This window comes from Myxine glutinosa, chromosome 3 (assembly GCF_964187855.1).
Source record: "Myxine glutinosa chromosome 3, kmMyxGlut1.1, whole genome shotgun sequence".
In the NCBI taxonomy this organism is placed as follows: domain Eukaryota; kingdom Metazoa; phylum Chordata; class Myxini; order Myxiniformes; family Myxinidae; genus Myxine; species Myxine glutinosa.
In genome coordinates this window covers 106,419,401-106,434,829 of record NC_136263.1, presented here as the reverse complement: position 1 = coordinate 106,434,829, position 15,429 = coordinate 106,419,401, and the positions used below count along the sequence as shown (strand labels likewise).

Here is a 15,429-nt window from a genome sequence, read left to right as displayed (position 1 = left end):
ACCATGATTGATACCTTTCCTGCTTGCCCATGAAGTTTACGTTGGTGATACACGAGTGCGTGTTGAACATAATTTGTATCCAAGCCGGTATGTGGACAGCGATGTAGAGGCAGGAGAAAGGGGAGTGGCGTTTGGCTCTGCTGCTGTTTTTAGTACCTTACGATGAGCCTAAGAAGCCACGATGAGTCAGGACGGGCAAGAGTCCTCTCTGATGAAACCCCTATACTGTTGGGGGGCCACCAAGAGGTGCTTGGCTGAGAGCCCACACTATAGGCATTCTCACCACGGCTTGGCTTTGTGTACCATCTGTGCCACGTGCGTCTCTTCGCCTGGCTCTCCGCCAGAGTTCCAGCGATCCTCCGCCGAGCGGTTGTCAATACAGTGTTGCTACCACTGCTTTGGCAAAAGCTGTTAAGAAGAAACCCCAGCGGTAAAACAACGCATGCAAGATTTTGCAATCATTTATGGAGTATTCCTGGTTCGGACAGGATATTTGGCTCATGGGCATAATTTTTAAGAAACTGGCTTAATTTTTAGACAGCCTTTATCCAGTTAGAATTGACAACTTCATTGCATATATGCAAAGCTGCACGCCACCATTTGTGAAAGTTTGCACGGTGCTCTCACTTGGCACTGCACACAGTTGCATTCGACTCAAGGTTCCCGTAAAGGACAGCCCTATATAAATACACTTTCCACAATTGACTGTTTTTTCCGAATTTTCTGTGAACTTGCTGCACTTGGCTCGCGTTCACACAAGAGAGCTCGGAGAGATTTCCTGATGCTGGTACATCTTGAAACCGCAGTTGGGAGAGAGGATGCATGCTTTGTTTTGCAAGAATGAAAGATAGTGTTGAGGAATGAATCCTTGGATGTGTATAGGATATAAGTGTGCATATAAATATGATGATAAAGTATAGTCTGGGGTGGGAGAGGATATGAACACTTGGTCCAAATTGTGTCCTGACATCAGTGTTATAATATGCCCCGTCATTTCTAAAGCTCTGATTGCAAAGCCATAAAATTGTTTTAATATTGAAGTGAATCCTCCCAGGGGTTGTAGCATTTATTTGGACACGTTTGGGTAAAGTGGTAAGGAAGCAGATATGGTGAGTTGTGATGTTTGTATGTGTTATGCTACTCCTACTGCTACTTTTTAATACCCTCAATTATTCCCACCTTCATGTGGGATCGGTTGGGAAAAGCCTTTGGCCCAAGCGATGAAGTTGATTCTGAGGGCCTTTCACTCTCTCATCGCAGGCAGGTTGGTGGTCTTTCTGTCTTCTAACAGAGTCCTCTCCGGCCTTGCACCCCCTGCTCTGTCTGTTCTCTGTCCCCCATATATTCCTGCAGGATGCACAAGATCTGTCAGGAACCGTTTTTTGCGGAAACTGCCAAAATTAAGACTCTGCTCACCTTCCCTCTTTCATCCCTTTTTCCCCACCTCTGGATCAAACTCCCTCACTCTCTTCAATCCCACTCCTCCCTCCAGGTCTTCAAAACAGCTGTTCACCACCATCTCTTGTCTTCCCCTATCCAAATCCTTGATTTTTTTTTTCTACCCCCGTTAATCCACCCAAAATCCACCTCCTTCAAATTCCGATTTCTTTCCTGAAAGACCTTGTCGTGTCCATCTTGTTTATCCTGTTTTTTGCACCCCACCCCAGCCCTCTCCCTTCCACAGATCTCCCGATGTCCCTGTTCTCTACTGTTGTTGTGATTCCCTTTCTCTCTCCCTCTTGTCTCCCACTCCCTTTATTATATGTTCTATGTGTTAGCTCTTACACAAGCCTCGACATCATTTACAAAGAAAGAAACCTTTCTTGACCTGGCTAGCTGAAGTTGGCAACCTGATGGTTGACTGGAGTTGTCATGAGTTCAGAGTTTGATGAGGGCGATGGCGATGACTTATCTACTCTTTGAGAAAGACACCGAGGGATATTTTATGCTCACCAACTAATGCTAATTGATGGGACACCCAGCCTAACATCCACCATGGCACTTTGTGATGAAGTGCCCTGCATGTACATCATCAATTCTGGTGGGAATCTAAGAGTGATTAGAACACCAAAGGCATGTACGCAACCTCTGCACCATCCGGTCGGTCTCTGTGGGCGTACATATCTATGTATGTGGACATATGCTGTCAGGATAGCCTGAAGGTATGTGCAGTCGACTTTGAGCTGTCTCGCCTTGGTTTCAATGTCGACCCAGCTATAAATTCTCACCCTGGTGTTTCATAGGCAGGGCGAGCAATCTATGTGTCTGCTGCCCTTCGGGTGGACGTTAAACTGGGCGTCCCTTCTGCTAGCATTAGTTGTTGGGCGTCAAAGATTCCACGGCGTGCTTAGCGAAAAGTAGGCGAGCTATCGCTGACACCCTGGCTGAACACCAAATTGCTGTCACCCTCACCTGAACATCAGGCCTCATTCGGTCTTTTGTTGAAAACTTGGGCCAAAACGTTACCTGGTAGACCTCATAAGAAGTTGGGGATATTTAGGGCTGTTAAAGACGTAGTAGCGCATGCATGTGTACACGTGTGTTTCAAAATTAAATATGCATTCCAGCTCTGTTGTAGTCAACACATGATCATCCACTGCTGAAAGCAGTGTCAGCTGCTACACTACTAACCACATCAGTCGGCCTACATGGCTTTAAAAACCTTTTATGTATAAATGGACACCCTACTCACTGGGGAAAGTAATCGACGCACAGATGTGTTTCTGACTCCCTGACCATCATCAGTGGGGAGTGGATTCCCAAATTCCTCCCTAACCTCACACCTCCAGAGATGAGCTGGCAGGCCATCCTTTGAGGGAATATTACAACTACAATTTGCTAATGAAAGTATGTTTGCTAATAATTGCTCATTTACTTGCTCACACCACCACGTATATGTGCGGTGTGATTCCAGCATAACCGAATGGTTGTTGATGGACCTACAGCCGTGAGCGAGAGGATGGTATTTCGTGCACCAAAATTAATGGCTTCCAGTATTTTTCATAGCACAATATTGGCAGGAGAAAATGTACCTACACCTACGATCACCAGTTATGTTATAAGGAGAATAGTAAGAACACTTCCGTTTGCTCTCACTTTTAATGAGTACAGCTCCTCTCTCTTGTGGACTCACCATTCTTAGGAGTAATAGCTGAATGAGCAAGAAGGCAAATGACAGAATGATTCTCAGCCGTATACTGTGTGAACATGTGCATAAGCTAATATGTTTTGATTCTGTGCTCATGATGTTTCAGGGGTGAACTGCTACTGAAGATGGGCCGTGCACACGATGCCAAGGCTGCTTATGAGACAGCCATCCGACTAGATGAAGGGAATGCCGACCTCTGGTACAACCTCGCCATTGTACACATTGAGCTGCAAGAACGTTCTGAGGCCTTGCGTCACTTCGACATGGCATTGAGCATCAATCCCACACACCGCTTGGTGCTCTTTAACTCAGCACTACTCATGCATGAGCTGGGTGAGAATTATTGTTGTGGCAGTCCATGCACTCGCCAATTGCCCAAAACTGTTGCCAGATGCTTCTCTCAGCATCTGTTTAAAATTCTCCAAATGCGCTTTGGCCTTTACGACTTCCATGCAAGCTTTATGAAGGTGTTGGTTCTGAAAATCATTCCCTGGGCATGAATGTAAATTTTGAAGTGGAACACAGGTAGGATTTGGGTGATAATTGGTTTGGGCTGCAATAATCCTAGACTCGTTCCCAAGTTGCTCTGTCTTGGGAAAAAAACTCGGTTTCTGAAAATTAAGTCTGCTTTTATTCGAAATTTCAATTGCAAAAATGTAGCTCTCATTTTCTATTATCCTACTGTATTAAACAAGGCAAGTGTGTGTGTGTGTGTGTGTGTGTGTGTGTGTGTGTGTGTGCGTGCGTGTGTGTGTGTGTGTGTGTGTGTGTGTGTGTGTGTGTGTGTGTGTGTGTGTGTGTGTTATGTATGTATGTACTTACTTTTTCCACATGCGAAATTCATTTAGGTTTATTTAAATTATACAATGGACTACAAAATGTAAATGTTTCATGATATTTGTTATATTATATCACCTTTATCTGTCAATATTGTGGAAATGAAGATCAAATAGCTGTATGTTGAAATATGTTGAAAAAGTCAAAACTTTACATGGGGTGTACTTACTTTTTCATGTGACTATATATATATATATATATGTATGTGTACTAGCCACAAAAAGAAACTGTGCATTGTTAAAAGTCTGTCTGAATTGGAAAATACTAGGGCATGCCCGTACTATATCTATATCTAAAATTATATCCCCCCCCTCTATTTACATGAAATGGTTTGGTCCAAAGCGAACGGCTTGCGAGTACGGTGACAATCCCCCCCCCCTCTATTTACATGAAATGGTTTGGTCCATTCGCAAAGCCAAAGCGAACAGCAGTTACGAATCGCAGTTACGATGAATCGCAAAGTAGTTTTAATTAGTTTTAAAACATAGTTTAACGCCAACATAGTTTGCCAACGTGAAATAAATGAATACGCTCTCAAATGTGCCGTCCGAGGCAGAGTCTGTTCGCCACGTTCGGCACACGTGATAACTCGCTGCTCTCTGATTGGTTGAATCGTTTTTTGGACATAGCTCGGTAACTACTTGTCCGATTAATATGAAACCTTGAAAAGGCACATCCTCGGGTCCCCAGCAATATACCTGGCAAGTTTCAAGTATATCGGACCGGTAGTTGTCGAGAAACAGCGGTCGCATACACACACACACACACACACACACACACACACACACACACACACACACACACACACACACACAGACAGAGATTAGTGGAATTATAGATAGATAACAACAATGTAACATTTCCATGTAAACTTTAATAGGTGGATTATGAGACCATAACAAGACTGTAGAACTGCCAGAAATGGTGTTTCGGTGACAATGGAAATGCACAGCCACTTGACGGTGCGACATTCCCCCACGCATCATCCCAATAGCCTCATGACGCTGTGCAGTTGTGAGCCGAGGCATGACGTGCGTTTCATTCGCCACTTAATTTTTTGAACGATTGAAAATCAAACACTTAACCTTACCAAAGTTAAAGCAGTTTGTGACATTCATGTGCTCGATGCAGTTTCTCACGATGCACATGCAAAAACGTGTTGCACGTGCCCATACCGAAACCATTGACGTCACGAAACGTGGCGCGTGCATACCTGTTGAATTCACTTCACTAATTGCCGTGTTTAAATCTGTATTTGTATACACAGGTGTTTCTAATATATAATTTCATTTTTTGTGTGCACAGTTTCTTTTTGTGGCTAGTATATATATAAATATAAATATAGATATATATATGTGTATGTATGTATGTATGTATGTATGTATGTTCGTATGTATGTATGTATGTATGTACGTATGTATGTATGTATGTATGTATGTATGTATGTATGTATGTATGTATGTATGTATGTATGTGTATGTGTGTATGTACATCTGAAAATCAGAAAAAAACAGGGCTGGCCCGATCTCCACATTGTATTTCTCTCAATCACTTGGTGAGGTATCCATTTTCACCTGTTAAATATATTTCAACAATTGGTTTGGAGTAATGGAGGACGATGGCATACATTTAGCCTTAATGATAAAATTTTCCCATTGCAGACAGGTCAGTGGTCTCTCTGTCTTCTACTGCCTCTTTTTGTCCCCTGTCGCACAGCGGAGCGAAAGGGGGACTATGGTTTTCCCCTCCGTCCGTGTGACCGTCCGTCCGTGCGTGTGTGCGTGTGGGCGTGCATGCGGGCGGGCGTGCGTGCGAAAGCGAAGGACCGCATTCGAATTTGGTGTGTGGGTGCAACCCACGTCAAAATCCAAGATGGCCGCCGCCATGTATATCTGATGCCATGTATGTCTGAAACTTGTGAGCTGAATATCTTGAAAAATAAGCGAAGTACCAACTTCTAATCTGATGTGTGGGTGTATCTAGGCATAAGGAAGAACGCTGTTGAAAATTGGGTCGCCACGTCAAAATCCAAGATGGCCGCCGCCATGTATGTCTGAACCTTGTGAGATGAATATCCTGAAAAATAAGCGAAGTACCAACTTCTAATTTGGTGTGTGGGTGTTTGTGGCATAAGGAAGAACGCTGTTGAAAATTGGGTCGCCACGTCAAAATCCAAGAAGGCCGCCGCCATGTATGTCTGAACCTTGTGAGATGAATATCCTGAAAAATAAGCGAAGTACCAACTTTTAATTTGGTGTGTGGGTGTATCTCGGCATCAGGAAGAACGCTGTTGAAAATTGGGTCGCCACGTCAAAATCCAAGATGGCCGCCGCCATGTATGTCTGAACCTTGTGAGATGAATATCTTGAAAAATAAGCGAAGTACCAACTTCTAATCTGGTGTGTGGGTGTATCTCGGCATCAGGAAGAACGCTGTTGAAAATTGGGTCGCCACGTCAAAATCCAAGAAGGCCGCCGCCATGTATGTCTGAACCTTGTGAGATGAATATCTTGAAAAATAAGCGAAGTACCAACTTCTAATCTGGTGTGTGGGTGTATCTAGGCACAAGCAAGAACGCTGTTTAAAATTGGGTCGGCACGTCAAAATCCAAGATGGCCGCCGCCATGTACGTCTGAACCTTGTGAGATGAATATCTTGAAAAATAAGCGAAGTACCAACTTCTAACTTGGTGTGTGGGTGTATCGCGGCATCAGGAAGAACGCTATTGAAAATTGGGTCGCCACGTCAAAATCCAAGATGGCCGCAGCCATGTATGTCTGAACCTTGTGAGATGAATATCTTGAAAAATAAGCGAAGTACCAACTTCTAATTTGGTGTGTGGGTGTATCTACGCATAAGGAAGAACGCTATTGAAAATTGGGTCGCCACGTTAAAATCCAAGATGGGCGCCACCATATATATGGCTGAACCTTATGAGCGAAATATCTTGAGAAATAAACGAACTACTAACTTCTAATCTGGTGTGTGGGTGTATCTACGCATAAGGAAGAACACTATTGAAAATTGGGTCGCCATGTTAAAATCCAAGATGGCTGCCGGCATGTATGTCTGAACCTTGTGAGTGGAATATCTTGGAAAAATAAGCGAAGTACCAACTTCTAATCTGGTGTGTGTGTGTATCTAGGCATAAGGAAGAACGCTATTGAAAATTGGGTCGCCATGTCAAAATCCAAGATGGCCGCCTCCATGTATGTCTAAACCTTGTGAGCGAAATATCATATCATAGCATGTTTTCTGCGTCTTCCACTTTGTCAACTCACATCACTTCCCCGACGGGGGACCTAGGCGTAATGCTTGTCTGATCTGTGCACCCTCTTCCCTCTCTGTGCTTTGTCCTCCACAAGTTTCTGCGGGGAGCACACGGTCCACCAACAACCCCCCTTCTGGAGAAACTCCCAAAATCCAGATCACTGCTCATCTCCATTCATTTGTTCCTCTTTTTTTCCCACCTGTGGAATCAACTACCACACTCTTCAATCCCATTCTTCCCTCCAAGTCTTCAAGACAGCTGTTCACCACCATCTGAGATAATCTCCTATCCAAGACCATGATATATTTTACACCCATTAAACCACCCCCAACCCCCTCTCTCCCTCACCCCACGAAATTTTGTTTCTGTATCCATATTGTCCACCCCTTGTATTCTCCTCTACCTCTCACCCTGGCCTGCATCCCTTGTGGCTGTCTCCATCTATTTTCTCCCTCAGCCGTGCTGTTGGTATTTCCTTATTCTCTCTCTACTGTTCCTTTTGTTGTTGTGTCCTAATCCGTTCAGTGTTCTAGCTCTTCCATGAGCCTTGACTCTATATAAAAAAGGAGGCCAGGTTTCCTTTAAAGGAAGGACAAAAAATGTCGAGATTGAATGAAAGACTGAATTGGATATGTAGTACATGAATCCCCCTCCTACCTTCCCAACCACCAGAATTCTTACTAATTACTTAAGAAAGTTATTTTTGGAGCAAGTAAAACTTCTGCCAGCAGAAGAATGAGCAGAAAAACATTACAGATTTAGCAGCATGGTGTTGAAGTTCTGTTCTTGTTCATATTAGGTAGCAAACCATCTGAAAGAGGAAACGAATAGAAAAGCTCACACTGAATCTTGCTCTTTTCTTATCTCTCTCTATCTTTCTCTCTCTATCTTTCTCTCTCTATCTCTCTCTCTGTGTCTCTCTCTGTGTGTCTCTCTGTGTGTCTCTCTGTGTGTCTCTCTGTGTGTGTCTCTCTCTGTGTGTCTCTCTCTGTGTGTCTCTCTCTGTGTGTCTCTCTCTGGTCTCTCTCTGTGTCTCTCTCTCTCTCTGTTTCTCTCTGTCTCTGTCTCTGTCTCTCTCACATACACACACACACCCCCAGTGTTTTTACCTGCGACATGCTGCAGGTCTACAAGAGCTCTGTGTGGTTGGTGTTGTGGTTCTAGTTAGGGGTCGATTTTTGAAACGCGCACCCATTGGTCAGACCACTGCCAGACCACACCCACATTTGTCGCTTGACTCCACCCACCATGTCACCAAGACAAAATAATATTTCCGCCATCTTGTTGGGCTTAAGACATCAGGCCTGTAGGCCTCTGCTGATTATACACTGCCTGGATTTGTTGTGTCAGATTTCCAGTGGCTTTATTTGGGTCGAATGTTACGATGAATGACCCCAAAAAAATCGAATCGATGTCAAATCAAACTAGAGCAATACAACTGTGTCACCAATATGCCTACGCATAGTCCCACAATGGGTAGATGCCCTCGTTCACTGTCCTAAAAATAAAGTTTGATTTAAATCCCTTCCGCTGTTTACAAGTATCACATTTTCACCAGCCATGATAGATTTCACATCGATCGGTGAAGCGGTTTCAGAGAAGGGATTTTTTTTTAAATCTCGGCTTTCAAGCTACTATGGCTGCCATACAACATGACATATGACCTTGAAAAATGTACACTCTGCTTATGTATGGGTAGGAGATCACGTTTGTGAAGTATCGTGTTGATTGGATAAGGTTCGTTTTTCTATCCAAGATGGCTGCCACACCATGTGACCAATGATGTTTTCGTGATCATCTTTTAATCGCCATGCCTAGTCAATGATACACATAAAGTTTCGAGTCAATCGATTTGGTGGTTTGGGATAAGATGTTTTTTTTAATGGTTTTAGGTTAAATCCTAAAACTATACATCCCTCTATACAAGGGGAAAGGTGACCCTCTGGAGTGTGGCTCGTATCGAGCGATAAAGTTATTGGAGCATGGAATGAAGGTATTGGAAAGGGTGTTGGAGAGGAGGATAAGGAAGAAAGTGAAGATTGACGAAATGCAGTTTGGATTTATGCCAGGAAGAGGAACGACAGATGCACTTTTTATTGTGAGGCAGTTGCAGGAGAAGTACATGGAGAAGAGGAAGAAGTTGTTTCTTGGGTTTGTTGATCTGGAGAAAGCATTCGATAGGGTTCCATGTGAAGTAGTGACATGGGCATTGAGGAAGTTAGGAGTGGAGGACTGGTTGATCAGAGTGGTGATGGCAATGTACAAAAGAGCGCGCACAGCTGTAAGGACGAAGGACGGGAACAGTGGTGAGTTTGAGGTGAAGGTGGGAGTGCATCAGGGGTCGGTACTAAGTCCACTACTATTTGTAGCTGTGATGGAGGTGCTGGCTCGGAACGTAAAGGAGGGTTTACCGTGGGAGTTGTTGTATGCAGATGATCTGGTGTTGATTGCAGAAAGTAGGGATGGACTGAAGGAGAAGATGAACAAGTGGAAGGAATGTATGGAGAAAGGTCTGAAGGTGAATATCGGAAAAACGAAGGTGATGGCAAGTGGTAAAGCATGTGGTGAGGTGGAAAGAACTGGGAAGTGGCCGTGTGCTGTGTGCAGGAAGGCTGTCGGAGTGAACTCCATTCAATGTACAATGTGCGCTGAGTGGGTTCATCAAAAATGTAGTGGTTTGAGAGGGTCATTAACCAGTGTGGGAGCTACATTCAAGTGTAAGGTGTGCACAGAGGGAGCTGCAGATGGAGGAAATGTTGAGTTGGATCTTGGAGATGGCGTGAAGCTGGAAGGTGTGAAAACATTTTGTTACCTAGGAGACATGCTGAATGGAGAAGGTGGATCAGACTCGGCAACGGTTGCTCGAGTGAGATGTGCATGGAAGAAGTTTCGGGAACTGAGTGGCGTGCTGACGAGGAGGGGAGTGTCGTTGAAGCTGAAGGGAAAGGTGTATGCTGCATGTGTGAGAAGTGTTATGATTTATGGGAGTGAGACATGGGTAATGAACGTAGAGCAGCAACGAAGGCTGGAAAGGGTGGAAATGCGAATGGTTCGGTGGATGTGTGGAGTATCGTTGAGAGAGAGGAAGACAAATGATGAATTGCGAAAGATGATGGGAATAGAGCCTGTGATGGATGCTGTGAAGAGAAACAGGTTGAGATGGTTTGGTCATGTGTTGAGGAAGGATGAAAGTGACTGGTTGAGAAGAGTGATGGAAATGAATGTCGAAGGAAGTAGAGGACGGGGAAGACCAAGAAAGACTTGGCTAAAGATAGTCAAAGAAGAAATGCGGGCAAGGGGGTTAACAAGGGGAGATGCAGAAAATAGGGCAAAATGGAGAACATTGTCATGGGGACCGCAAGGCTAACCCCCGTTCTTGCAGGGAAAATGGCCTTAAAATGCCTGTTGTTGTTGTTGTTTTTAGGTTAAATCCAATATGGCTGCCAAACTATGCGACCTATGATGTCATAAATGTAATATTTCAATACAAAAGGGTCATAGATCATGTGCATGCAATTTCAGATTTTTAGGAGATGGAATCTGATTAAAACATTTTTGGCTGGTATATCACTTCACCTATGATGTCATCATTATCATGCTTTTGTTCCCCATCGGGAGTACTTGACAATGTGCCAAGTTTCAAATTTTTCCATTCAGCGGTTTCCGAGAAATAATTTTTTAATTATTTGCTTTTAATCCAAGATGCCTGCCATACCACGTGACCTATGACGGCATCACAATTATCATAAAAACATTCTGCATTGGTGTCACTCCTACCCTGAACGTTTTGTCTCAATTGGACATGTGGTTGCTGAGAAAAACGAGGTTTAGCCCGTACGTACGGACGGACAACCGGAAAACATAATGCCTCCGGCCACCTTCGGGGGCAGAGGCATAAAATACATAATTTTTGAACGGCCCCATATTGGGGTTAAACAATCCATGACCCTGTGACGAATCGGCTCGTTCTGATATAACTGTGGCGGAAGGTGACATGGATGAGAGGTGTCGAGTTCATCTTTTAATCGCGCATTAAATGCGTGTTTCCCAATCGGCCCATTACATGATTTTGTCGTAGGTTGTGACCACAGTGCAATCATTCTTATTCTTTTATGATCTCCTGGTTTCACAGAGCCCAATTTTTGATCTGTATCGTCCTTCTTTAATCATTCAGTTAACAAAGCAGTTAATTTGTGTCAATGTAGGCCATGCAGGTTTATGCTTATTTGGATTTTTGTTTCTGTCAAAGCATAATATTAGTTGAAGAAATTCTTCAGGTATGTGTGTTTGACGTGCGATCAGTCAGTCACTCGTGCTTGTACATTTAAGAACAAGGAAATGGCATTTTGGATAATTGCATTCCCCTATAGGGCATGAAGTTTGAATTTCGGAAAGGTACATACCAATTGACTTTGCAATCCCATAAGTTTGATGATGTTTTTCTACAATACCTCATCTTACACTTCCCACACATTTCTTTATGGCTGCACCTTCCATCTGCCACTCTTACACTCCCCAAAATATTTACACTTTTAATTCCTAACATGATTCTGTTCGCATCAAACAGACATCCTCCTCTTTTTGCCAATCTACTCTCATCAGAGCATACCTCATCTGGAATTTTATTTTCCAAATGATTTCTTCACTATTTCCAAAACATCTAAAACACCCAATTACAGCATAAAAAGGGTTTTGACGTCACTTTAGCAGATGAAGCAATTTTTTCTTTCTATGTGTCCCTTGTGTTTTAGTCCCTAGACTTGTCTCAGCATGCCACCTGCTTCAAGCAGTCCAGTAAATTGAAAACCGTGAAGGAAGCAGTTTGGCAGAGATTTGAGTCTGGAAGGAGATGAAACGTAGTAAAGCTCCACAACTAGCTGGCCCACACACAAGTAAATTACAATTGACTTGACTTGCCATTAAACTTGAAAAGCAACAATCAAATCTGTACCTTTATTACTTTCTTGCCCTCTAACCACTGCACCATAATGGTTGCAATTAATCTTAATCTTACACAGGTCTAATGATGAAAGTAAAGATGATTTCTCATCCTTCTCTACTGCAGGTGAGGCCTGGAGATTTCCTGAAGCTCGTCGCCGGATGCTGCAGTACATAGAGCTTGAGCCAGGAGATGAGCGTGGCTACTTCAACCTGGGCATGGTAGCTATGGATGAAGGTCAGACAGAGGAATCTGAAAGCTGGTTGCGGCGAGCCATAAAACTGCGTCCAGACTTCCGCAGTGCTCTATTTAACCTGGCTCTGCTGCTGTCACAGACAGGACAGGAACTGCGGGCATTGCCCGTGCTCGACGATCTTTTGTTGTACCATCCTTACCATACAAAGGCCCTTGTGTTACGAGGCGACATCTTGCTGAATCAGCTACAGGACCACGAAGGTGCACGGCGAGCTTTCTACCGCGTACTTGAACTTGACCCTGGAAATGTGCAAAGCAGTCACAACCTCTGCGTAGTTCTGTATGATGAGGGGCAGCTTGTTGAAGCGGAACAATGCCTACAAAGGGTACAGGCCCTCGCACCGAGTGAGGCTTATGTGCAGCGCCATTTGGCTATAGTGCAGGCAAAGCTAGCTCAGCAGGCCCAGGCTGAGGGGGTTGGCAGTGAAACAGAAACACACAAGGCTGATAGACTTCCTAAAACTGATGAGCCACTTGGTGGTGATGGACGAGAGGCTGGAAAGGTTGCTCGGCGTGTAAAGCGTGCGGCAGAACATGGTGGATCAGGTGATGGTACTTCAGAGGCTGAGTCAGCATCCAACTTTGGTGATACACAAAAGGGAACTGAATTGGTAGATGAAGTGAGAAAAACTAATTTAGAGCATGGACAAAATTCTGGTGATTCGGCCCGCTACACCAATGTTGAGCGAAAGAGACAAGAGGCACTGCGGAGACTCGAGGAGATTGAGAAGATCTTGGATGGTAACTTGTAAATATATTAGTTTGCACAACTCAGGTGCCTTATAAAGCCATGCAAACTAATTATTTAGGTTCTCTGGTCCATGCAGGCTATATTTCTGCTGGGTTTAAGTACTTTTTCTGTTTTTGCACAGTGAAACAATATCACACGTAAATACTGGCCTTTTGCTGAATGTCATTTAAGGGAGACCACTGTCTCTGATAGAGGAAGTGTGATAGATCATTCCAGGTAATGTCACGTGACGACTATCTAATCTCGTTCACATGGCGGTCGCGATGAACTATCCTTGCTATATCTCCCTTGGCCATTCATGGGTGTAGTTTACATTTTTCTTCACAATGTCAAGTTTGATGTTGGTGCAGGTGGTGTGTGGGGTTAAAATCGTGAGAAATTGAACGATCATTGCAGGGAAGATAAATGTGGGAATATATTTTGGTGAATTTTATTTCTGAAGAGATAGGAAAGGGAGGATTACGTTTTTGTGGCTTTGAAACTTTCATTCAAACTGTCGTCTGTATTTATTTGCTGAATTACCCTCCTATAACCCGAATCCCCCCAAACCCATTATCCACCCTAATGAAAAAAAGAAAAGGCTTGGTTACCTGGTCGTGTTTTTATCTTTCTCTCAAAAACTACTTAAGAACATAAAAATTGTTTTTGCATGGCATAACACTATGGTTAAGAATTTTGCAATTGCTCTTGCCAAAGAGGTGTGCGTGGTTGTGTGCAGCGTCAGATAGAGAGAGAGAAAGAGAAAGAGAAAGAAAGAGAGAGAAATAGAGAGAAATAGAGAGAAATAATTAAAGTGAGGTAGGGTGAGAGGGAGTGTGAGAGAGAGAAAGAAATTCTTCCCGAGAGTGCAAAAGTATCTTATTGCTTCTACGTCTGCATCTTCTCCAGAATCTAGCTTCCAAATTTCCCCAGTTCTCGTTGGATCATATATGCACTTTAGAGCTGTAACCAACTTCACAGTGTTTGCTTGCTCAACTGTACAGCAAATGCTGTGTCGAACAGTCTGCTGTAAGTGAAGCCATAGGAGGGGCTATTGGATTCATAACAATCTTTGTAACTAGAATTCCAAGTCTCAATGACAATATGAAGCTCTCCAGCAAGATAATCACAGTTGTGAAGTTCAACTAATCTAGACACAGGAACTCCAAGCGTCCTTGCTGTTTCAATGAACAGGTGTAACACTGGCATGCCAAAGTATGCAAGATGCATGACATGTGTTTGGAAAAGAGAGTTCCCCAAAGGAGTAGATCGACATGCAAGATAAGCGGCAACTGCAAGGCAGATTGCCGGAGCTCCTGCTCCAAGGCTGCTGGAGATATTGACAGTCAAATCAGTTGGCAGGACAATTGACCCGGGATCCATGAATGTCCCTCCTGCCTGTTTCATGATGGTCTGGATGGTCTCAAATTTAGATATTAAATGTTCTGATGATCTACTGACACCTCTCATGAAGAAAAAGAAGAGGCATCCTAGAACATTACAAGTGCATGGATCCAAGGGCGGATGGGCTTTCCCCTTATTCCTCAGGGACAAAATGAAAGTGAGGAAGGTTTTATGATCAGCTGAAAGATTCTTGAAATATACGTTGTTTGCCAGTTGACCCACAGTAACTTCGCTGACCCATGCTTCTGGGGTGTTTGTGGCAGATGTCGATGCTGTAGGTTGAGAGTCGGATGCTGGGGGAATATTCGCAATGGTTTTGACCAAAGGATTGTTGGCGGCTTGATGCTCTAAGAAAAATGTGGCTGCTGGTCCAGAGGAACTGACCTGAAATCCTCCAGCAACAATATGCTCTCTAATAGAACCAGCATCTCCTAGCCTTAATAGGCACGCCAATTCGACTTTTCGTAATAAGCCGAGAGAAAAGTACTCTGGGGAGGTTAAACTAATATAGCAGGTGGTCAACACATAAATCAGAAGCATCGGCAACTCGGATCGGGGTCCTGATGCTCAAGACCCCGATCCAGGTCCGGCTCCACTCTTCTCTGGACTGAGACGAGAACAGTTTTCTGGACATAAGCGAAGTCAGACATCGTATTGGGCCGTAAGCCAAATGTAACAGTATGAACAACAAAAACCAACTTGAAACTCGACTCAACGGAGTCAAAACAATAGACAGAGTCTGGAAAAATCTCAACAAAGAACAAGAAAGAGCAATAAGAGATTGCAGACCCTCGCCAGGATGTGTTTTCGGTGGTTTTTAAGGCTTTTGTGTTCAAACAAATATG

General features: G+C 43.8%; 1 protein-coding gene across 4 annotated transcripts in view; it reads left to right on the top strand.

The window, feature by feature from the left end:
* The window catches only part of TMTC3 (transmembrane O-mannosyltransferase targeting cadherins 3), a 254,285-nt gene extending 240,500 nt beyond the window's left edge, over nucleotides 1-13,785 (top strand). For all 4 annotated transcript variants that reach the window (XM_078774384.1, XM_078774385.1, XM_078774386.1 and 1 more), the window contains 2 exons: nucleotides 3,255-3,481; nucleotides 12,322-13,785. In XM_078774384.1, coding sequence (XP_078630510.1) covers nucleotides 3,255-3,481; nucleotides 12,322-13,202 — 1,108 coding nt within the window. In that variant the 3' untranslated portion in view covers nucleotides 13,203-13,785. The remainder of the gene's footprint in view (nucleotides 1-3,254; nucleotides 3,482-12,321) is intronic.
* Nucleotides 13,786-15,429: the final 1,644 nt, after the last annotated feature.